The sequence below is a fragment of the Globicephala melas genome, chromosome 12 (genome assembly GCF_963455315.2).
Source record: "Globicephala melas chromosome 12, mGloMel1.2, whole genome shotgun sequence".
Classification (NCBI taxonomy): Eukaryota; Metazoa; Chordata; class Mammalia; order Artiodactyla; family Delphinidae; genus Globicephala; species Globicephala melas.
The window spans coordinates 56143323-56163880 of record NC_083325.1 but is presented as its reverse complement, the minus strand read 5'-3'; the positions used below and the strand labels follow the sequence as shown (position 1 = coordinate 56163880).

General features: G+C 44.9%; 1 protein-coding gene across 4 annotated transcripts in view; it reads left to right on the top strand.

Annotated features, from left to right (window-relative positions):
* EML4 (EMAP like 4) overlaps positions 1–6289 on the top strand; it is a 152746-nt gene extending 146457 nt beyond the window's left edge. For all 4 annotated transcript variants that reach the window (XM_060309767.1, XM_060309766.1, XM_030857837.2 and 1 more), the window contains 2 exons: positions 2425–2555; positions 3475–6289. In XM_060309767.1, coding sequence (XP_060165750.1) covers positions 2425–2555; positions 3475–3948 — 605 coding nt within the window. In that variant the 3' untranslated portion in view covers positions 3949–6289. The remainder of the gene's footprint in view (positions 1–2424; positions 2556–3474) is intronic.
* Positions 6290–20558: the final 14269 nt, after the last annotated feature.

Genomic DNA, 20558 nt, shown 5'->3' with positions numbered 1-20558 from the left:
CCCACCCCTCCAGGCGGTCACAAAGCACGGAGCTGATCTCCCTGTGCTATGCGGCTGCTTCCCACTAGCTATCTACCTTATGTTTGGTAGTGTATATATGTCCATGCCTCTCTCTCACTTCTGTTTCATAGATAAGTTCATTTGTGTCATATTTTAGATTCCACATATAAGTGATATTATATAGTATGTCTTTCTGACTCTCTTCACTTAGTACTCTTTAGTGTTATCACTATTAATGCACAGTTCAGAGAAACTGAATGTATTTACGATTGAACCAATATGAGGTTTATTCTCTGCAGAATTCAGCAGACTTTTGGTCCCCAATAAATATGAAAGACAATTAAAAAGGAAAGGCATTTACATAATAGTATAGATTGCCTTTCACAATTTTTTCCTGCAAGTGAAAATTGAAGCTTTCAAATTTGTAAAGGCATTTTCAAAATAACAGCTTTATTGAGATACCATTCACATACCATATAATTCACCTGTTTAAAGTGCACAATTTGGTGGGTTTAGCATATTCATAGGATTGTGCACCCATCTTCACTATCTGATTTTAGAACATTTTCATTACTCCAAAAAGAAACTCTGCCCATTAGCAGTCACTCTCTCCCTCCTCCTTCCACAACCTCCCAGCAACCACTGATCTTCTTTCTTTTTCTAATGATTTGCATATTCAGGACAGTTCATATAAATGGAATCATGTACTATGTGATCCATCGAAACTGACGTCTTTCCTTTAGCACAGGTGTTGAAGGTTCATCATGTTATAGCATGTATCAGTACTTCATTTTACGGCTGAATAACATCCCTTTGTATGGCTATACCACATTCGGTTCATCATCAGTTGATGGACACTTAAGTTGTTTCCACTTTTTATTATAAATAATGCTGCTGTGAACGGTTTTCATGTAGACATGTTTTCATTCTCTTGGGTTATACCTAGGAGTGGAATTGCAGGGTCAAATGGTAACTGTGTTTAACCTTTTGAGGAACTGCCAGACTGTTTTCCTAAGTGACTGCACCATTTACACTGCCACCAGCAGTGTACGAGGGTTCTGTTTCTCCACATCATTGTCAACAGTTGTTATTCTTTTGCATGTGGGTGTCCAATTATCCCAGTACCATACTGACATATAAAGGCATTTTCAGTAGACATTATTTAAAGATAAAATGTGGAGATCATTCCTAACCTCATGTTTTGGACATTTCTAGAAATCTGTCCTTTGACAGTTTTCTCAGTCTTTGCCAATCTGTAGGAATCCTTCTGAGAAAGTTAGGATTAAAAAGAGATGTTATACTCTAATTAGAATATTGGATATGGATGTGGCACCAGTACCTAAAGCAATTCCCAAAATATTAGATATTTTTCCATTAACAGTGTATCTCTGCCTTCTGAAAAGTTGGACTCTCTCCTGCACTCTGATGGTAGATCTGAACATTTCTTTATGCTGTGTGCATTAGAAAAATAATCCATTATGGGTACTTGTTCTAAATACAACTGCTACTGAGATGAAGAAGCCTACCAGGCTTGGAAGAAATTAAAACAAAATAACCCTGACTAGTCCGTAAACAAATTCATTATTCTGGGTGAAGCTGAAGCAGTGGCCAATAGCTAGTAACTTACCTTGTTATTTTAGTGAAACAATATTTAATTTACTTATTAAGAGATGTCAGTCAAGAAGTGTTTCATCTTTAGTGAATTTACAAAAAAAAAAATTGTTCTCTAGAGCAGTACTGAACTACAGGAGGCCAGCATCTCAACTGTTATATATTGTATGTTTTTAGTCTAGTAGAGGTTTGTGCTGATTATGTTGAACATGATTACCAGTGCCTCATAATGATTCAGAATAATTAAATTTGCTGTGTCAAACTTTGGACATAAGTAATGGTTTATGGAGACTTCTATGGATAACATGATAGACTAGTGGATGGCCTATACATTTCCATTAAGAATCTCTATGAGGTGTTTTTTTTAAGTGCCTGCCTGAAAGGGAGCAGAGTCCACTTTGAAGAATTAGTGCTATGGCATTGTTTCTGCACTGTGCTACAGAAATAACTGAGAATTTCCCCTCCAACTGGAAACTTTAAACAGGAGGAGCTTATGGTCAAGGTGAGACGACCTAAAACTAAATTTATTAGCACCACCTGCTGGTTACTAGTGAGTATTTTGAGTCTTAAAGTTTAAAGTCTTAAATTTTCCATCTTGAGGTTATTTCAGTTTATTATTAGATTTTGGATAAAATTTCATCATTTGAATGAAGTATTGAGCCACTAAGAAATCTTTAAGGGAAATTTAGCAGCTAAGAGTTTGAACACGGATGAAAATTAAGATTCTAAAATAAACACACGTAGCATGGCAGTTGTATTTTTCAGGCTAATTTTTCTACCCCCCCCCGCCCCCACCATGTTTCCATATCAAAGGTGTCTGGCCAGAAGGATCTGATGGGACAGATATCAATGCACTGGTGCGATCCCACAATAGAAAGGTGATAGCTGTTGCTGATGACTTTTGCAAAGTCCACCTGTTTCAGTATCCCTGCTCCAAAGCAAAGGTAAAATCAACTTAATGAAAACTAGTGTTATAGGGCCTTTTGTTTGGGGATAATTTTTGTTTGGGAATATATTGTGTCAATGGTGGGAAAATATTCATAGGGTTACTAATTACTGTCTGTGATACTACAGTGCTTGTGGGGAGGGAATAGGGTCATCTGTAAGCATCCAAGCAGGCAGTGCTTGTCTTTTCCTTCCTCATTAAGGTAAAGGAGAAGACAGAGAAGCCACTTGATGATGTTTTATTCATTTTTGTTTATTGTCCTTTTTTTTTCATTTTGATACCTTGGTAGTTTTTTTGTTGTTTTTTTTTTTTGCGGTACGCGGGCCTTCCTTACTGTTGTGGCCTCTCCTGTTGCGGAGCACAGGCTCCGGACGCGCAGGCTCAGTGGCCATGGCTCATGGGCCCAGCCGCTTCGCGGCATGTGGGATCCCCCCAGACCGGGGCACGAACCCGTGTCCCCTGCATCGGCAGGCGGACTCTCAACCACTGCGCCACCAGGGAAGCCCGATACCTTGGTAGTTTTAAATTTCTTCTAAACATATTAAAATATTTTATTTTTGGTACATGATCAACATTATGACTCCCAAATCGTCTCTAATCTTTCCAGCCTAGTAAATTCTCCCCTAGCCGTCTCAGTAGAATAGTCACTAAACTCTTAACAAGTATGCAGAAGAGACATTTATTTTTTTTACAGTCTGAAAGTACAGCTGTCCAGTTACTTCGTTTCTCCCACATAAATAGGTATTAAAAAGAAAATTACTGCTAGCTTTATTCCTCAGAGTCAATGACTTGTGGTTTTGATCTGAATTATACCTGTTTCACAAACTGAATGACCTCCCTAACCTAGTCACCTCCATTGCTGTAAGTAGGCATGTGAAGAATGAGTTTAATTTTCCTATCTGATTTATTTCATGTAGGCTCCCAGTCACAAGTACAGTGCCCACAGCAGCCATGTCACCAATGTCAGTTTTACTCATAATGACAGTCACCTGATTTCAACTGGTGGAAAAGACACGAGCATCATTCAGTGGAAACTTGTGGAAAAGTTATCTTTGCCTCAAAATGAGGTTGTAGCAGATACTGCGCTCACCAAAGCCCCCATCTCTTCCATTGAAAGTGTCATGCAGTCTGATGCTCCCACACCACCTCCTTCCCAGCCCTTAAATGAGACAGCTGAAGAAGAAAGCAGGATAAGCAGTTCTCCCACACTTCTGGAGAACAGCCTGGAACAGACTGTGGGGCCCAGCGAAGACCACAGTGAGGAGCAGAGTGAGGGGGGCAGCGAAGACCTCGGTGAGCCTGTTTATGAAGAGCCAGCCCATGAGATGAGTGATGAGCAGAGCGAAGGCGCTCTTCCCGGGGACCAGCAAGACCCTTCACCCCTGTCCTAACACCAGGACTTCCGCGTGACTCACTCTTTTCCTCCAGCTGCATGATGTGGTCTTGTGATAAAGTTTCAGATAACAGGCCAGGAAGTGATGGAGAATCACTATTGACGGAGATTTTGGTTTCCACGTAATCTGTTTTCAATAGTCTTATCTTCCGTCTCTTAAATGCAGTCGACCTAAAGGTTCGGTTTGATGTGTGTTGAAAATTAACCAAACTTAATAGTAGGAAAAGACTGAAACATTAATTGTGTCTCGGAAATTACTGTGTACGTGAGTGGTATGATGTTAATACTGGAAACAAAAATAGCGGTTGTATAGATTTTAAATAAACCCCTCATTATCTGAGCAGGTTTTCTTCAGGAACAAGCAGAGGCATCACAAACACTGTTACTCATCTGCTGGCTCAGACTGTGCTACTTTTTTTTTCCTGATGCTGAAAATCAGAAAAACAAAACAAAAACCAAAAAAAACCTCTTACTGAGATTCCCTCCCACCCCAAATGTCTAGTGGAAATTTTTTAGTTAAAAACTTCATTAGTGCCATGAGCAGTGGTGTTGCCTTCTTAAATAATAACACCCTTTTCTTACGTAGCCAGCAGATGTCCAGATGTGCTTGTTAGTCTACCATGTAGGTGCTGCCTTTTCTAAGCCCCTTAATTTCCTGTGTGCAAATCTATTTTATCTTAGAACTAAGAAAGCAGTGGTTTGTTATAGAGCTTTTAATGTATATTAAACCATTGATACTCCGAAATAATGGATTCCTCCAAGGATTCCTTTGCTGGCCTAAACATTTTCAAATGTTTGGCATTCAAGTGAATGAACAGAAGAAACCGCACGCCTATAAAATTACACTTGGCTAATCTTAGCTTAGCCTTCATCATAATTTGCTCCTTCAATAACAGAAATATTAATAAAGTTTAAATGATTGAATTGGTGCTTGAAATTCACTGGTTTAGGTGTAATTTTTATACAGATTATTGAGGGATAAAATTATTGAGGGATAAAATACTCAACAAATGGCAAATTCTTTTTTATATAAGTGTGAATAATAGTCACAGGCATTTTTTATAAATTGCATACTAACAGACCTGCTATACACAGTGATCTTTCTCTGGTGGAGTTGCTGTAAGCCTTGCAGTTCTGATGTGGCTATCCTCTGCTGTTTGGGGGCAGTGCATGTGTTATTATGCATTGGATAGTTGTTTTTTTAAGTTTTGTCAGATGATTGTTTTTCTTAAGTATGTGTTTCCTATTTTCAAAATAATTACTGACAAATATGCATTTCCTATATATTTGTTTATACTTTGATTATAAAAAAAGACTCTTATTTTTTAACTTGCAATGTTTTGATATCTTTTTTTTTTTGGTTAGATCATGTTTAGAAACTTTGGATGAGTTCAAAAGTCTTAAGTATGCAAGTGTTTACGTGACTGTGCCATTCCAAAGTGCATCAGAACTGTCATTCCCTTCTACTGTCTTCTCAGGAGTAATACAAATCAGGTATTTCATCATCATTTGGTAATACACAAACTTCAGTGAACTCCCAAGGACACTCACGACATTTGTATTCACATGCTGTATGTAAGGGTGTGGGTATGTGTGAAGGGGTGAGTGTAGACACTCACTCTGTGTATCTCTATATAAGAAGATATGCACCACACTGAAAATACTCAGTGTGTTATCTCTGTGTATAGATATATGTCCATGTATTTCTCTTTCCTTTTGTTTACAACTGTTCAAAAAAAAAAAAACCTCAAAGTAGTTCTCTTCAGAAGAAGGGAGGTAGACTCCAAGCAACCCATCATTTTTCAGTATGTTTGTACATAATTATCAGAGAGCAGCAGTAGTATCAGGCATATATATTTGCCTATTAGCTATGGTGACTGAATCATCAGGTCAGCATGTGCTATATACCCTGCAAGAAAAATACTATGAGATGAACAAGTAATTCTAGGAGAAGAAAAAGCATTTCGTTAAGTACCCGGGGGATACCACTCTCCATGATAAGCAGGGAGTTTATTTGGGGACATCAGTCACCTTTGGGGTTGCTGTGTACCATGAAATTTATATTCGTGATATCTTGGGTGGTAGTTTCCAAAGACACTACTAATACGCAGAAAGCGTTCCAGCTCTACTGCTGGCGACTACTGTTTAACAGTCAACTAAATCTGTGATAATGGTTGGAAGTGGGTGGGATTATGAAATTGTAGATGTTTTTAGAAAAACTTGTGAATGAAAATGAATCCAAGTGTTTCATGTGAAGATGTTGAGCCATTTCTATCATGCATTCCTGTCTTATGGCAGAAGATTTTGAAGATTAAAAAATAAAATGTTTCATTTGTCTCTCCAAATGTGTCTTGAGTCTTTTTTCATTTATGCTGCTAGTTTCCGTGACTGTCCAATCATCAGAAGACATGACAGTTCAGAAGGACACATTTATCAGTTGACCACTGCCACTGCTATGGATACAGCTATTCTGGAGTGACAGACTCCATCTCATAATGTTAGAGGAAATTACTTCTCATTTATGCTTCCATTTAATAGGGAATAGCTTTGTTTTAATTTATTTCATGTCTACACTCTCTCCAGTGTTTGTTAGGTAATCCTGGTGATCCTGGTTACCTGCCTGACCCGCCTCCACTGCCTGCCTCCCCGGTGTAGCCTGCCAGAAGCCCTTGAACTCAGCGTCCCGCTTTCGCCATCTCTCCCGTGTTGCTTAGTGACACATCCTCTGTACACCGCAACCATAAATTAGCTGCTACAAATTTTTCTTTATGAAGCATTAGACTAAGAGTATCTCATACATTCCCAGTTTTACAGTCATGGAAATGATGGGGTTTTCATCATCATCTTATTCATCCTTGTTAACTATGAATATATGTTCACAGCCACTCGCATATACTAACCTGTGAGATGCTGTCTTGGGGCAGGAATTCCTCTTTCAAGAATTCAGAGACAAAACAGCTGACAGACACCAGAACCAACCCACTAAACAATATGATTTTTCTTCTTAATAAAAAAGGAGATCCAAAAAAGGAACCTCTATGGGGAAATAATGATGAATTAGATCTTGGACATATTGAGGTGTTTGTTAATGTAACTTCTATAAGGAACTAGGTTTCTAGCTTAAAGGTGGAACTACAATGAGAGTTTAGGACAAGGACATGTTTTTAGGACAAAGGAGACGGGGCTGAAGAGCATGTGTTCAGGACTTGGGTGGAGCGGAGCAGAGCTGTTGCTGGAGGAGTCCCCGTGTGGCCAGTGCACCCCCAGACACCCCAGCTCGCAATGACAAGGGGTGTGTTGCCCTGTGGGCAAGGGGCGGGCTGGAGAGGTTCAGGAACAGGCCTGCGTTCACTTACCCAGATAACTGCCATGCCAGGACTTCGTGTGTTGTAACTTGGAAAGCTGGAGCCTCTTCCACTTACACGAGGAGAACGACATTCTCTATAAATGGAGGAAGAAGGAAAAGATGTGGGTGAAGATTCAGAGATTTTTGGAAAGGAGACGGGGAAACAGCAGAGGACTATGTCATCTCAGTCCTCAGTTCAGGAGAGGGTGAGGGCACTGCCCACAGCAACGCTGCACGTCTGTCCCCATCACAGAAATAGGCCCTGCTGAAGAGCCGCCTTTGTCCAGGATGCCCAGGACTGGCATCTTCAAGGACCATAGTAAACGTCTCCTTTGTAAAGGGGCAACTCCTGCTCTCCTCAGGGACTCTGATAATATTACACCTTTTGTGCTAATCAGTTCATCTTTTCCAAAGGAAACCTGAATTTCGACTCCACCCTCATTAATAGACCCCTACAGTAACCTCTGATACAAAGTGGACAAAGAAACTAAAAGAGAAAGAATCCCAAAAGGAGAAAACAAAGTTTCATTGTCTCTAGAAACGTCAGTGTGTTTCATTTCTATATCCATGGGTGACATCCTCAGGAGACCATAGCTTACAGAACTGAACACGTTTGTGTTTTTTGTTTTAATTTTACCAATCCAAAAGTCTAGCAGAAAAACTTAAGGGTGCCACTTCTGTATCTCAAAGGACAAAAACATCAAGAAATGTAGAAAATAAGAAACTGAGTGCTCAATGATTACAATATGGCACACATCCACAGAACGAAATGCTACTCAGCCATAACAGCTAACACATAACGTAACACTGAAGTGCTTTCCACGTACTAACTCATTCAATTCTTCCAACAATCCTGAATTCGATTATCTCCATTTTACAGACGAGTAAACTTACAGATGAGAAGCCAGGTTACCCTAGTAGCAAGTGGCTGAGCCAAGATTTGAAGGCAGGTCCTCCTGCCCCCAGAGTTCCTGGGGCCAGCCCCGTGCTCTGCTGTGCAGCACTGCAGGAGATGCTCACTGCAGAACAGTTAATTTAGTGATTATTAGTAACAAAAAGAGAATGAAATGGGTTGAGCTTCTGGTAGGAAGGATTTGAGACCAGTATATGCAGAAACCACAGAAAGTGATTAGGCTTTGGAAAAAGCGTCTTTGGGCTCTGAACAGTCACAAAGTTGGAGGGACCCTTCCCTTGCACAAGTCCCCTCCTGTCATCCCTACAACTGGAGTGCGGGGCAGAGCTTCCAGGCATGCTGCGGCACCTGCTGCCAGTGACTCCCTGCCCTTCCTGCCTTTCTTGGCTCCTGTGTCCTCAGTCCCCGATGTTCAATTTAAACCTATTTGTGTGGAGAAGCTGCTCCCTTATTTTCCAACCTTTGAGCAATTTCCATTTCACCAAAAAAGCAGCATAGTAGCTTCTTCCTTCACCAGTCAAGTGCTTCTTCCCCTTAATCCTCCAGCCCAGGCTCAGCCAGAGGGCTTTGATCCTGCCTCTCCTCTCCCTCAGCAGTGTAAACACGCAGTCCTGAAAATAGATCTTCCTAGGGAGCCACCCAGGGACAGGCGTGAATATGCATAATTGCCAGTGTTGACTCAGTATCTCTGCGGGATTACGCAGATTTCAACCCCTGGCAGAGTTCATTTTTGCCGGATCTCACACTAAAGGAGCTGGAGACAAAGTGCTAAAAGGGCCTCAGGGAAGAAAAATAACTTTTTAATAAAAAGCAAAGCCCTCATACCTGGTCATCCCGTTTCATTCCTGATGTTCCACCAAGCCATAGTGCATCCTGGGAAGGGTCAAAGCGTACTCTGGAGCCCATCTCAGCACAGTGATGCCCATTCAGCCAACACTGGGTCGGGCTGACTTGGAGACCTGGTTGGAAGCAGGGAAACCAGAAGCTGGCATTCTCTTACCGCATCAGCCGCAGAACTCTCTCTCGGTTAACGCAACTGTGTAAGTCGGATGACCAGGAAGGGCAGGGCCTCTTCCTTCTACAGACTTCACTCACTCTACAGTAAAAACGTATTGTGCTGCCGACACCTTCAAAGTGGTAGCCAGTCTGAAACCGGCGAATTTGTATGAGACTAGGAGTCATTGTTTCATCGGGTACATGTGCAAACTGTACTGGGCTCGGCGTGGAATCCAGCAATGAAAAGATGCAGGCCCTACCCTCACGGAGCATGGATCCTGGAAAGCCAATCTGGAAAGTTTACCAACTACATTTCTATTTATAACATTCTTGAAACAGCAACATTAGAGAACAGACTAGTGGTTGCCAGGGGACAGGGACGGAGGGGAGGGGATGTCACTACAGAGGGGCAGCACGGGGGTTCCGATGATGAACAGGCTGCATCTTGGTTGTGGTGGTGATTACACGAATCTATAAGCAGGACTAAATCGCACAGAACTGCACACGCGCACACAGGAATGCAGGCAGAACTGGTGGATACTGATTAAGGTCTGTGGTCTGCATGGCTCTGTTGTACCAATGAACATTTCCTGGACATAAAACTACACATTATATAAGATGTCACCACTGAGGGAAGCTGAGGGAAGGGTTCACCAGTCTCTCTTTTTTTAAACTTCCTCTAAGTCTATAATTATTTCAAAATAAGTTTTTTTTAAATAATGATATAGAAACTCCCTTCTCTTTTATGCTTTTGAAAGGAATATGGAAACAAATATGGGCCTTAATACAACAAAAATTTTTAAATAAAATTTGTCCTTGTGCACTTGAGGTACTCCATCTATGATCAAATAAAACACTGCTGATGTGAAACGGCGCTCCCTGCAGCTTTCCCTGCCACTTCTCTGCCCCCACGGGGTCTGTGCGAGACTTCCTAGCTGAGTGTGGGCCTGGAGGAGCCCCAGGCAAGGGAGGGGCGCTGGTCAGAGGTGTGTCTGGGAACACAGAGGCTTTACCTGCTTGCCCCCCCAGAAGCAGCCAGTGCATTACCCCTGCAGCCAGAGGAGTCCTCCCCTTCGCTGGGCATTCTGCACCCCTTCTCGAGGCCTCCTCCTGGGTCCTCACTGGCTTCCCCTTCTGACTGCTTTGAGTGTCACTGATGCTCACTCCCTTTCTTGGAAATGCTCTCCTGAAGCCGCCCCACGGCCGCCTTGCCTCAGGTGCTTGGGCTAAATCACCTTCCCTTACTCAGAAGTAATAAAATGACAAGAAAAAGAAGAATTCCACTATATAGCAGGCCCTGGTGAAACTGCGGCAGAATTGAGATTAGGTGATCAGGCTTTCTCCTTTGAGAGCGATAGTCCCCTCTGGTTTCAATGGCAAAATCCATTTTCATGTGGCCTACTGTTTGCTGCCCATGAATATCTCAGCACCAGAATCATGAGCAGGAGTGCTTGCCAGGCTTTGACATTTCCATTTAAAAGATGAATTAATTCTGAGCTGAGCCAAGAGTCCCTTTTCTCTCGAAAGAATGTGTTAGCTTCAAGCCCTCAGGCCCCTGGAGCATTGGTGAGGTCTCTCTCATACCAGTCCCACTTGAAGGTGAGTCAGCCCTTCCGTGAGGGCAAGTCAGGTATCTGACATAAAAAACCTAAGGCTGCAATGAAAAGGGCATGTTTCACTGTGAGTTTAGGTAAGTTTAGGCCCCGTCTCCCTGGTCTCTGTCTGAAAGAGAGTAAGGGTTTGCCCACCGGGAGCATCTGATTCTCAGGGGAGAGACCTCCTGATGAGCTCGAGGGCTCTGCCCGCCCCTGCTCTGCGAGGGCCCTGCGTCCAAGGGGCTCGAGGGAAGCAGATGAGCTGTTCTTGCCTCGGGGCGCAGGGAAGGCTGTCCCCCTCCAGGTGACGGGTGACAGGCTGAGGCCTACATCACAATAAACAATGTTTGCACTGGAAGCCATGAGCAGGGCGACAGATTGTTAGGAAAGCCTGCAGATGGCTCTGTTAATAAAGCCGCCATTCACAGCCGCCCAGGCTGAAGTGGTTTCTATGGGAAACCCTCACACTGAAACAGAAGGAAGTTCTTTTAAATTATAGTAGATAATAACATTTTTTATTAAACGTTATCAAATTTCAACACCGGGATTTGCCTGGGAGGACACTCAGGAAACCAGAGGGGCCATCTGCACTGCTGGGAACTATGACCCAAGCACGGGAGATTTCTCAGGTATGCCCTCCCTGTCCTGATTCAATGTTAGGGTCTGTTCTATGCCACTCATTCCGCAGCGCTGGGGACACACTCTAGTGACCATGGGAGGACTGGGAGGGCAGCCTCCAGGTCACTCTATGGAGCTAGCCCAGGGCTTGATCTCTAGGCGTGTGAGCGACACTGGTCACATCCTCTTTCTTGAAAACCCTATCCTCTCCTGCCAGGCACCACCGGCTTCAGGTTTCTTTCTTTCTTCCCTCCATCCACCCTTCCTCCTTCCTTATTTCCCCTTCTTTCCTTCCTTCCATCTTCCTTCTGAAGAGCAGCAGAATATGCCAGCCCCAAATATGCCACTTTGGTATGCTGATTATTCTGAGCTGTAGGCACCTGAAAAACAGCCAATCCAGTGAGAGGCTTTCTCTGAGCTCCCCATCTGCCTAAAGACAGATGCTCCAAAACGAACTCAATTGTCAAAGATCCCCTCCCTGGAGCTTCCCTGGTGGCACAGTGGTTGGGAGTCCGCCTGCCAATGCAGGGGACACGGGTTCGTGCCCAGGTCCGGGAAGATCCCACATGCTGCGGAGCGGCTGGGCCCGTGAGCCATGGCCGCTGAGCCTGCGCGTCCGGAGCCTGTGCTCTGCAACGGGAGGGGCCACAACAGTGAGAGGCCCGTGTACCGCAAAAAAAAAAAAAATCCCCTCCCAGGAGCTTCATCAACCAAGGGAGATTGACTCTCATCCCAGGAGAGGAGACTGGAGTCCACACCACACCCAGACACACTTGTCACAAACCATCACACCTCCCATCCACCATTCTAAGGGTCCTTCATCTTCCCTAAAAATCATGCACTCTCCCCTAGGAGGCCTCCCTCCCTCCCTTTTCCCTACTAAGATGGTATTTAAGCCTGAATTTTAAGCCCGCTTGGGGAGTTGCTCATTTTTCCCTGAGTACCTCCCATGTACACATGAGGTATATGTGTTCGTAAACTTCTGTTTGTCTCTTGTTTATCTGTCTTTTACTACAGGGGTCTCAGCCAAGAACTCACAGGGTGGAAGGAAAATTACTTTTCCTCCCCTACACTTCCATCTTCCTTCCCTTCTTTCTTAAGCTTTTAAAGATTTTTTTTTTTTTTTAGGTATAAATTACAGTAAAGTGCAGACATCTCAGGGTATCTGCCTATCTGCCTACACGTGTACACACCCACCCAGATGAAGAGCTGGCACGTTCCCCGCACAGAAGCCTGCCCTGTGATACCCTCCTGTCAGTACTCCCTCTCTGTTCTGACCTCTATCACCATAGATTGGCTCTGCCCAGCTTTGACTTCTATCTAAATGCAATCACAGGGTATGCTCTCTTTTGTGTCCAGCTTCTTTCACTCAACATGATGTCTGTGTTCCTTATGTTCTTAGACCCTAGGAGCCATCACAAGCTCTTGTCCTCTCCAGCTCCTGAAATACTGGTATTTCCCCCATTCTATTTCCTCACATTCATACACTTCCTAACAATGTAGCAGACCCCAGGCTTCCACTGCCCCTGCGTCCTGCCACCTCTCAAGTTCCTACCTCCAGTCCAGACCCCTGGGCTTATCTCCAGACACAACTGCTGACTGGAATTCCTTGCCTAGAGGGCTCACAGGCAATCCACTGTTTTCCATACGTGCCCTGCCCTGTTGACCCCCCAGTCCTGCACCTCCACTCACCCAGGAGCCAGGCTGAGTCATCCCGGGAGCACCCAGAAGCCTGCCTCACCCTGACCTCCGATGTCCAACTAAGCGTCAGGCTGTGTTCACTCTGCCTTCTTAACATCCCTGGGCTTCACGCCTCTCTCTCCATGCCCGCTGCCACTGGTCCCCAGGCTCTCATCATCTCTCAAATGAACTGTTATAACTCTTAACTAGCCCAAGGCTGCAAGTCTTTTTCCCCTCCAATCTGTCCTCCATATTGGCACCATGGATTCAAAAGAACCAAAAGAACACTGGATTCTGTGGCCATCCCAACACATACCCTTCTTGTTTACCGACTAGAGTCCAAGCCCGCTCTGGCCCGGCCCCTGGCCTGAGCCTGCCTCTCCCCCACCTCCTCTCACACATCAGCAAGTACCTTTCCCTCAGGCCAAATGCCCTTCCCCACTGTATTTAGCAAGGAACGCCTGACGCATCACTATGCAATTTCCACAGTGTCCCCTCTGAGGGTGTCCCTGCCACTCCTTGGCCTTCCTGGACCCTGGCCCTGCCTCTGGACAGTTCTGTTGCACTTTGGTTGTGCCCATCATTCTCTGACCTCGGGGACCAAGGACGGCATCACCTCTCTCTGGTCTCTACTGCCCAACACAGAATCTGGCACGCAGCAATTACGGAATGAATGGTACATGCTGTTAAAGCTTCCTGACGGTGAAGACGGGGCAAGTCCCCAGTCTGCTAGGGAGATGGGGTGCCAATCCTCAGGTAACCCCAGATCTGCTCACAGAAAAGCCCTGTGAGAAAAGACAACAGGGCACCTGATGGCCCATGAGGGAAGGCCAGAAAACTCATCAGGAGTCAGAGAGAGCCCAGGGAGCTGGGGCACCAGGAAAGAGAAGAGCCAACTTGACTTCAAGCCCCAGCTCAGACATGGCCAGGTCGCCTGGCACCACTAGGAAACCGCAGACCCGAGGCGCTCCTGGGTCTGAAGCCTGAGGCATGACCATCTTCCCAAGTGGAGTCAGGCTGCCCCTTCTGTTTTTAGCAGCATCTGGTCCAGATCCCAGACCACTATGAGCTTCTTCTAGGCCCAGAGCACAGCACAAGCTCAGCAAAGACCGGCAAGCAACCCCCGCACATTCCCATTCCCAAGACACACAAATAAGGGTACAGTCAGCACCTCTGACCTCTGTCCGGACCTGAAGCTGAAGAAAGCAGATCTCCTCTCCCTGCCTCCTGAGTTCTGGGGGCCTGGAGTGAGTGATCCATCTTGAGAAATCCTGGGTTGGCTTAGAGACTCTTGTTCATAACACCTCACATCCACAATCATGCAGGAAAATATGCTGCATGACAAGGTACAGGTAAGTCCTAGAGCAGAGACACAGACCTTCTATCTCACCGTCTCCCTCCCCGCTGCTGCAGTCACGAGCCCAGAGCCCGAGTGTGCTGACTCCTTCAGGACACTGAGGCTGCAGACAGGCCCAGATGAACTGACCCATCACTCAGCAGGAACAAAGCCACCCATACCCAAAGCACAGAGGCCCAGGGGGAGTTAGGTCACAGTATGGCAGGACACCCTCTCCCAACCCACAAGGCCCTCCTGGGAAGACCTTCCCTGGGGCCTGCCCCTGCCCAAGTTGGCCTGAACTGGGCAGGCGACCTTAACTAGTCCTTCATTTTATCTCCCGTGGCCGCAGGACATGTTTTTGCAAATTACACACCTCAGTCCAAGCACCCGCAGTGATTACTTACCCCAGCCGTCCTCTGCAGCTGCAGCCTACTTCCCCTGGTGCAATTCCTTCTGATGCTCAGTGAACAGGACCCCGACTAAGGGAGGGATGCGCAGACACATAAAGTTATGAACCGATTTTCCAAATGACCGTTTCTTCAAGGACATAATTCCAGAGAAGAAAAGGGAACAGACACCAAGTATAAACAAAGGCTCTTCTGTGTGACTCTACTTTAATTAGAATGACAACTAACTGAAAGCAATTTAATGTTGGTTCACAAAAGGTTAATGGAATTCATGTTTTGTAGATGCCGAATGCAATAGAGACTTAGCCAGAAACACAAATCTAACCTTTATTCTCTTTTAATTATTCGGTCAGAATAATTTTCTGGGAGCAGGTTTAGTCTCTGGATGGCTTTAATTAAACACAACTGAACTCTGAAGTTGACATCAACTCATCCAGCTGCAGCTCAATTTTCAAATTAATCTGCTATCTCACAAGGTTTTGTGGCCTAAGCAGGGGAGGTGTCGGGGAGTGGAAGATGGGCTTGGAGCCTGACAGGTATTAACCAATTCTAGAGCATCTTACATCCTTCTTCCCCCACCCTCTCCAGTGGCAAGGCACTTCTGTAACTCCTGCTAGGACTTCCCTGAGGGGAGGGGCCCAGGCTGAGCTGAGCAACCAGGCTGCCTCCTTCCTTGGACGTCTCCCAAAGTCCTGGGCTCAGGCTCTAATCTCTCAACACCTTCAGCATAAGCCCGGTACAGCCACAGCCTGAAGCGGACCCTGGGGCCAGCAGGCCCGGTGCAGGCACCTCCTCTCTACCCTTGCCCACCTGCCCCCCACCGCCTGTCTGTCCCTCTGGCTCAGAGTGCGCAAACGTGTGAAAAGCCAGGGCGTGGCCTTCCTGCCTGGCGAGGTGCCCTCAGGAAACACCCTTATTTCCGAGACGACTTCCCTTACAGCACTCCTCCCCACCACCGCCCCCACCACCACCACCCGGCCCCAGTACCAGCCTCTCCTTTTCTGCCTTTGAAAACCCAGGTCCCTAATTTTGTCAGTTACAGTTTATAGCCATATCGAGGCCCTTTCGCAGTGAGCTTCTTCTGCTTCTTTCTAAAACTTTCCCTGCCAACTGGGAGGCAACCCCACCACTTCTTACAGCCTAGGGCACTTCAGCCGACTCCCATCATAATGCTATTTGGAGTAGGCAAGGATTCCAATCTGGCTAGTACACGCTGGACAGTCTGAAAGACCTATGCTTGGGCCCTGAGGTACAACCATGTGACCATGACAAAGCTCAGTGTCAATGGACAAGGTCCGGCCATGATGTCCTAGGAGGGCTGTGACAGAACTCAAGAAAAAAAAAGAAGTATCTAAAGAATGATATTCCAGCCACCCCGCTTGCCCTGTTTCCATTAGTTTGCAGCAGCTTCCTTAGAAAAGAGCTCTAACAGACTCTGGACCCTAAGCAAACAGCATCTCATCTCAATCTGGCCATCCCAACCCATCCTGCAGCAGCACAGCACCCCCACGCCACACAAAGGTCAGGATTCTTGATTCGAGCTTATGCAAGTGCAAATGACCCATCCCCTCTAATCTTCCGCCAGGAGGTGGCTGGGCCACCCCAGTTGCTCTGTTCATGTAATGAGAGCCAGGGTCAGCTGATGCTCCCAACTATGGGGCCGACCCACGAAGCCAAGGTGCAACATGGGTCCCAGAACAGAAGCCACAGCCAGGCTTCCTCTACCTGCACCCAGCCAGGGGGGCAACCTGTCCTCAAGCAACCAAACCCCACCAGTCTTATGGAGCTCCCAAATCAGGACAGGTGAAGGATAACAGAATTCCTTCATAACAGAGTTTCTTGACCATGTGGTTTACCAACCCTAAGCGCTTGAGAGACAACCTGAAAAGGACCTAAAAATAATTTTTATAACAGTTTCCTTAAATATAATCACAGTGTTTGCTTACAAAGGCAAAGTATCTGATTCATCTTGGGGTCCCAGGCTTTGGCACGCTAATTAAATATCTGGAAGAAGCAGATTAGTGGAACTCCTTAATGACTGACTGTGGGTCAGAGGCAGCCCTGGATGACCAAGGTTGACAGCCACTGAATCTGACAAGAGGAGCACTAAGGACAGGGTCCCACTTCTCAACCCCGACGCGGGCAGTGTTTGGTGCTAGATTAAAGAGTGCTCCAATCCAGGATACGTGCAGTCAAAATGTCAAATAAATGTATTAAATCACTGGAACCAGACAGTATCAGAATTTCTAAGCAGTCAATCATTATTGTCCCTGGTATAACCTCTAGCTACTGAGTATCAACAGGCCAGAAAGTGAAAGGTTTGCACAGCTTCCAGCCATAAGAAAAGCCCGATAGAAGACTTGGGCATTAGGAACCTCAACGTCAGACAAGCCTGAGAAGCCAGCCCAGGGCCACACACATAACGGAGAGGAAAAGTATATAAACCAAAGAAAGCCAGCCAGTGCTGTAACAGTCAATCCCACCCTCACCAGGCCACTGACAGCTTCACACTGGAGTCACAGGATATGAGAGGCCAGGAAGGAGAGGGAAAGCTTGTTGGACCCAGAAAGGGACTCTGGCTGAGAGAGAAAACAGAGAAGGGGTAAACGGGCACTTCTTTGAAAGGAAAAGTATAAAGCTGCCATTTCAACCTTTCTTGCTCTTGTTTACCCTAAAAGGATTTTGAAAATCTATGTATTCCCCTTTGTATTATGTAAGCTTAACATCTAAAGTTTTTCATTATAATTTTAAATAGTTGCAAAGACAGTTTCTGGTGTATTGTAAATAATGGCGTAAACTATTAAGTCAGTCTTATAAATGTATCCAGTGGACTGTAAATACCATCACAATTAGACACCTACCTTCATCTAGTTAAAAATACAAATGTCTATTTAAGTCAGAAATTTCTTCTTGAACTGGTAGCTCCATTACTCTCCTCCATCTAGAATTTTACCCCCCACATTTTACCCTAATGTAACACATTTTTAGGCTTGAAAGTCTCTTATTGACCATACTTATAATTCCCTGTAACATATCAAATATTCTGTGACCTCATAAGCTCTAAGTGTTCAAAAATATTTTACTCTGGATTGCATGATTATGACTGCTATTAGCACATATTTTGAAACAACAGAATATAAATACTGATCATTATTAAATGAGCAAAATTTCACTAGAAATGCATCCTGATAGAGTAAGAAGGTTCATGTTTCCAGGGATGAATCTTGCTTACTGTTAAGACAGTTTCAGCACCAATTCCATTCCTGTTTTTCATTTTTATAGATATTAAGCCCTGAGACACCTTGTTCTCATAAATAAATAGATGGCAATGGAAGTTCTGTAATAGCAACATCTCTGAATTCCTTGAACTCCCGAGTTATACACCAAAGTCATGCAGTGATCTGTTATCAAAATTATTTTTAATGATCAACTGACAACTCAATTGGTTCCTCCAATTTTGTTAAAAGTAGACTCAGAAAACTTGTAACTTATAAAAGGATTATTCCCTAGTCTTTAGACTCATATTCTCAACATTTATATTTAGAATTATCCCCATGGCACCCCAGAGAGCAGGGCAACACACTATGGTCCTGACTAGAATGGGTGAGGGTTTGCTTTCCTTTTGCAGAATGGAAAAGGTGATAAGAGACCCCTTATGCTAGGCGTGTTCTCAGACAGCTCAACTTTAGAAATATAACAGAAGTTGAGGACCTAAAAATTGATTCCCTTAAAATTATCCTTGCCTGGGTACTCCATGGAGTTTTCCTACCCCCAGAGCTACATGAGTTCAGACCACTGTTGTGAAGACTAACCACATGGTCTGGAAGAGGTGAAGAGAGTAACTGTCCCTCTGTTGACAGCATCTCATCGAGACAGCACTGACAAGGAGGATGGCCCCCCTCTAAGTAAACAATCCAACCTGGCAAGGGTTCAAAGTACCATGCTTAGAAGGAATAATCCTAACTGAGAACACGGTGAAAGGCTCGGAGCCTTCAATTAAGACCCAAGAAGAGGACACCCTGAGCTCCTTCACTGCATCTCCCCATAGGCTGGCACCAAACAGTTGACTGGCCCAGTGGGAGACACCGGACCCACAAGGGGCCAATGATATTCTCTCTCCTGGAATTTGGAGCTAGACAACCATTTCCTACCATGTGCAACAAGAAATAGAGATAAAGCTGGTCCACAGAAACAAGAGTTAAACAGCTGCACAGCCAAGAGAATAACAGAAAGGACAACCACCTTGGTCCCAAAGGTAGGCCTTGTGGCCCAGCTCCACTCAGATTCTAGAAAATCCCCCTTTCTGCATTGGCTGGTTTTAATGAATTTCTGAGACTTGCAATCAGAAGACGTTTGGCTCAGACGAGTCAGTAGAGTGCTTCTGAGGAATTCGGCCTGATGGACCAATAACATTTACAGCATTATCAAAAAGTACCTGGAAACAAGGAGGCCAAGTACATGATTAGATAGTTCACAAAAAAGGAAATATATTTTACCTTTAAAAATAAAAAGATTTTTAAATTTTTAAATATAAATTTTAAATTAAAGAAAGATATTCAACATCACTAATTACAGTGGAAAGACAATTTAAACCAAAGACGTTTTATCATTACCAGATTGGCAAAGATGAAAAAGTTTGACGATGCATTTGGCTGACAAAGGTGAGGAGGAACAGGCACCCTCATCATGGCTAAATAGGATTGTACATCCACACCATCTCTCACAGTGAGGAATAGCTATCAAAGTTAGAGATACACATTCTCTCTGCCTTAAAAGCCTCACTTCTAGGGCTTCCCTGGTGGCGCAGTGGCTGAGAGTCCACCTGCCAATGCAGGGGACACGGGTTCGTGCCCCGGCCCGGGAGGATCCCACATGCCGCAGAGCGGCTGGGCCTGTGAACCATGGCCGCTGGGCCTGCGCTCCGGAGCCTGTGCTCCACGATGGGAGAGGTCACATCAGTGAGAGGCCTGTGTACCGCAAAAAAAAAAAAAGGTCTCACTTCTAGAAATTATTCTACAAATACATTCAGCAATATGTAAAATGACATGTAAAGAAGATATGTTTAAGGCAGTGTTTGTAAAAGCAAAAAATTTAAGACTAAATAACCATCAAAAGGAGACTAGTTAGGGGCTTCCCTGGTGGTGCAGTGGTTAAGAATCCGCCTGCCAATGCAGGGGGCACAGGTTCGAGCCCTGGTCCGGGAAGATCCCACATGCCGTGGAGCAACTAAGGCTGTGGGCTACAACTACTGAGCCTGCGCTCTAGAGCCCGCAAGCCACAACTACTGAGCCCACGTGCCACAACCACTGAAGCCCGCTCACCTAGAGCCCATGCTCCACAACAAGAGAAGCCACAGCAATGAGAAGCCGGTGTACCACAACAAAGAGTAGCCCTTGCTCGCCGCAACTAGAGAAAGCCTGCGCACAGCAACGAAGACCCAACACAGCCAAAAATTAAAATAAATAAATTAATTAATTAAAAAAAAAATTTTTAAAAGGAGACTAGTTAAACTATGGGGTATTCATAAAATGGAATACAATGCAGAAAAATGAGATAGAGAACAATCTCCAAACTATGAGTAGTAGGAATGTACAGTATCAGTTAGGCAAAAATAAAAGACAGAGAAGGAAAATGCATCTATATATATGACAGAACATACCTGAAAGTGAACAGAAGAAACTGGGGTAGAGAAAATACAAGGTAAACGTGGACAG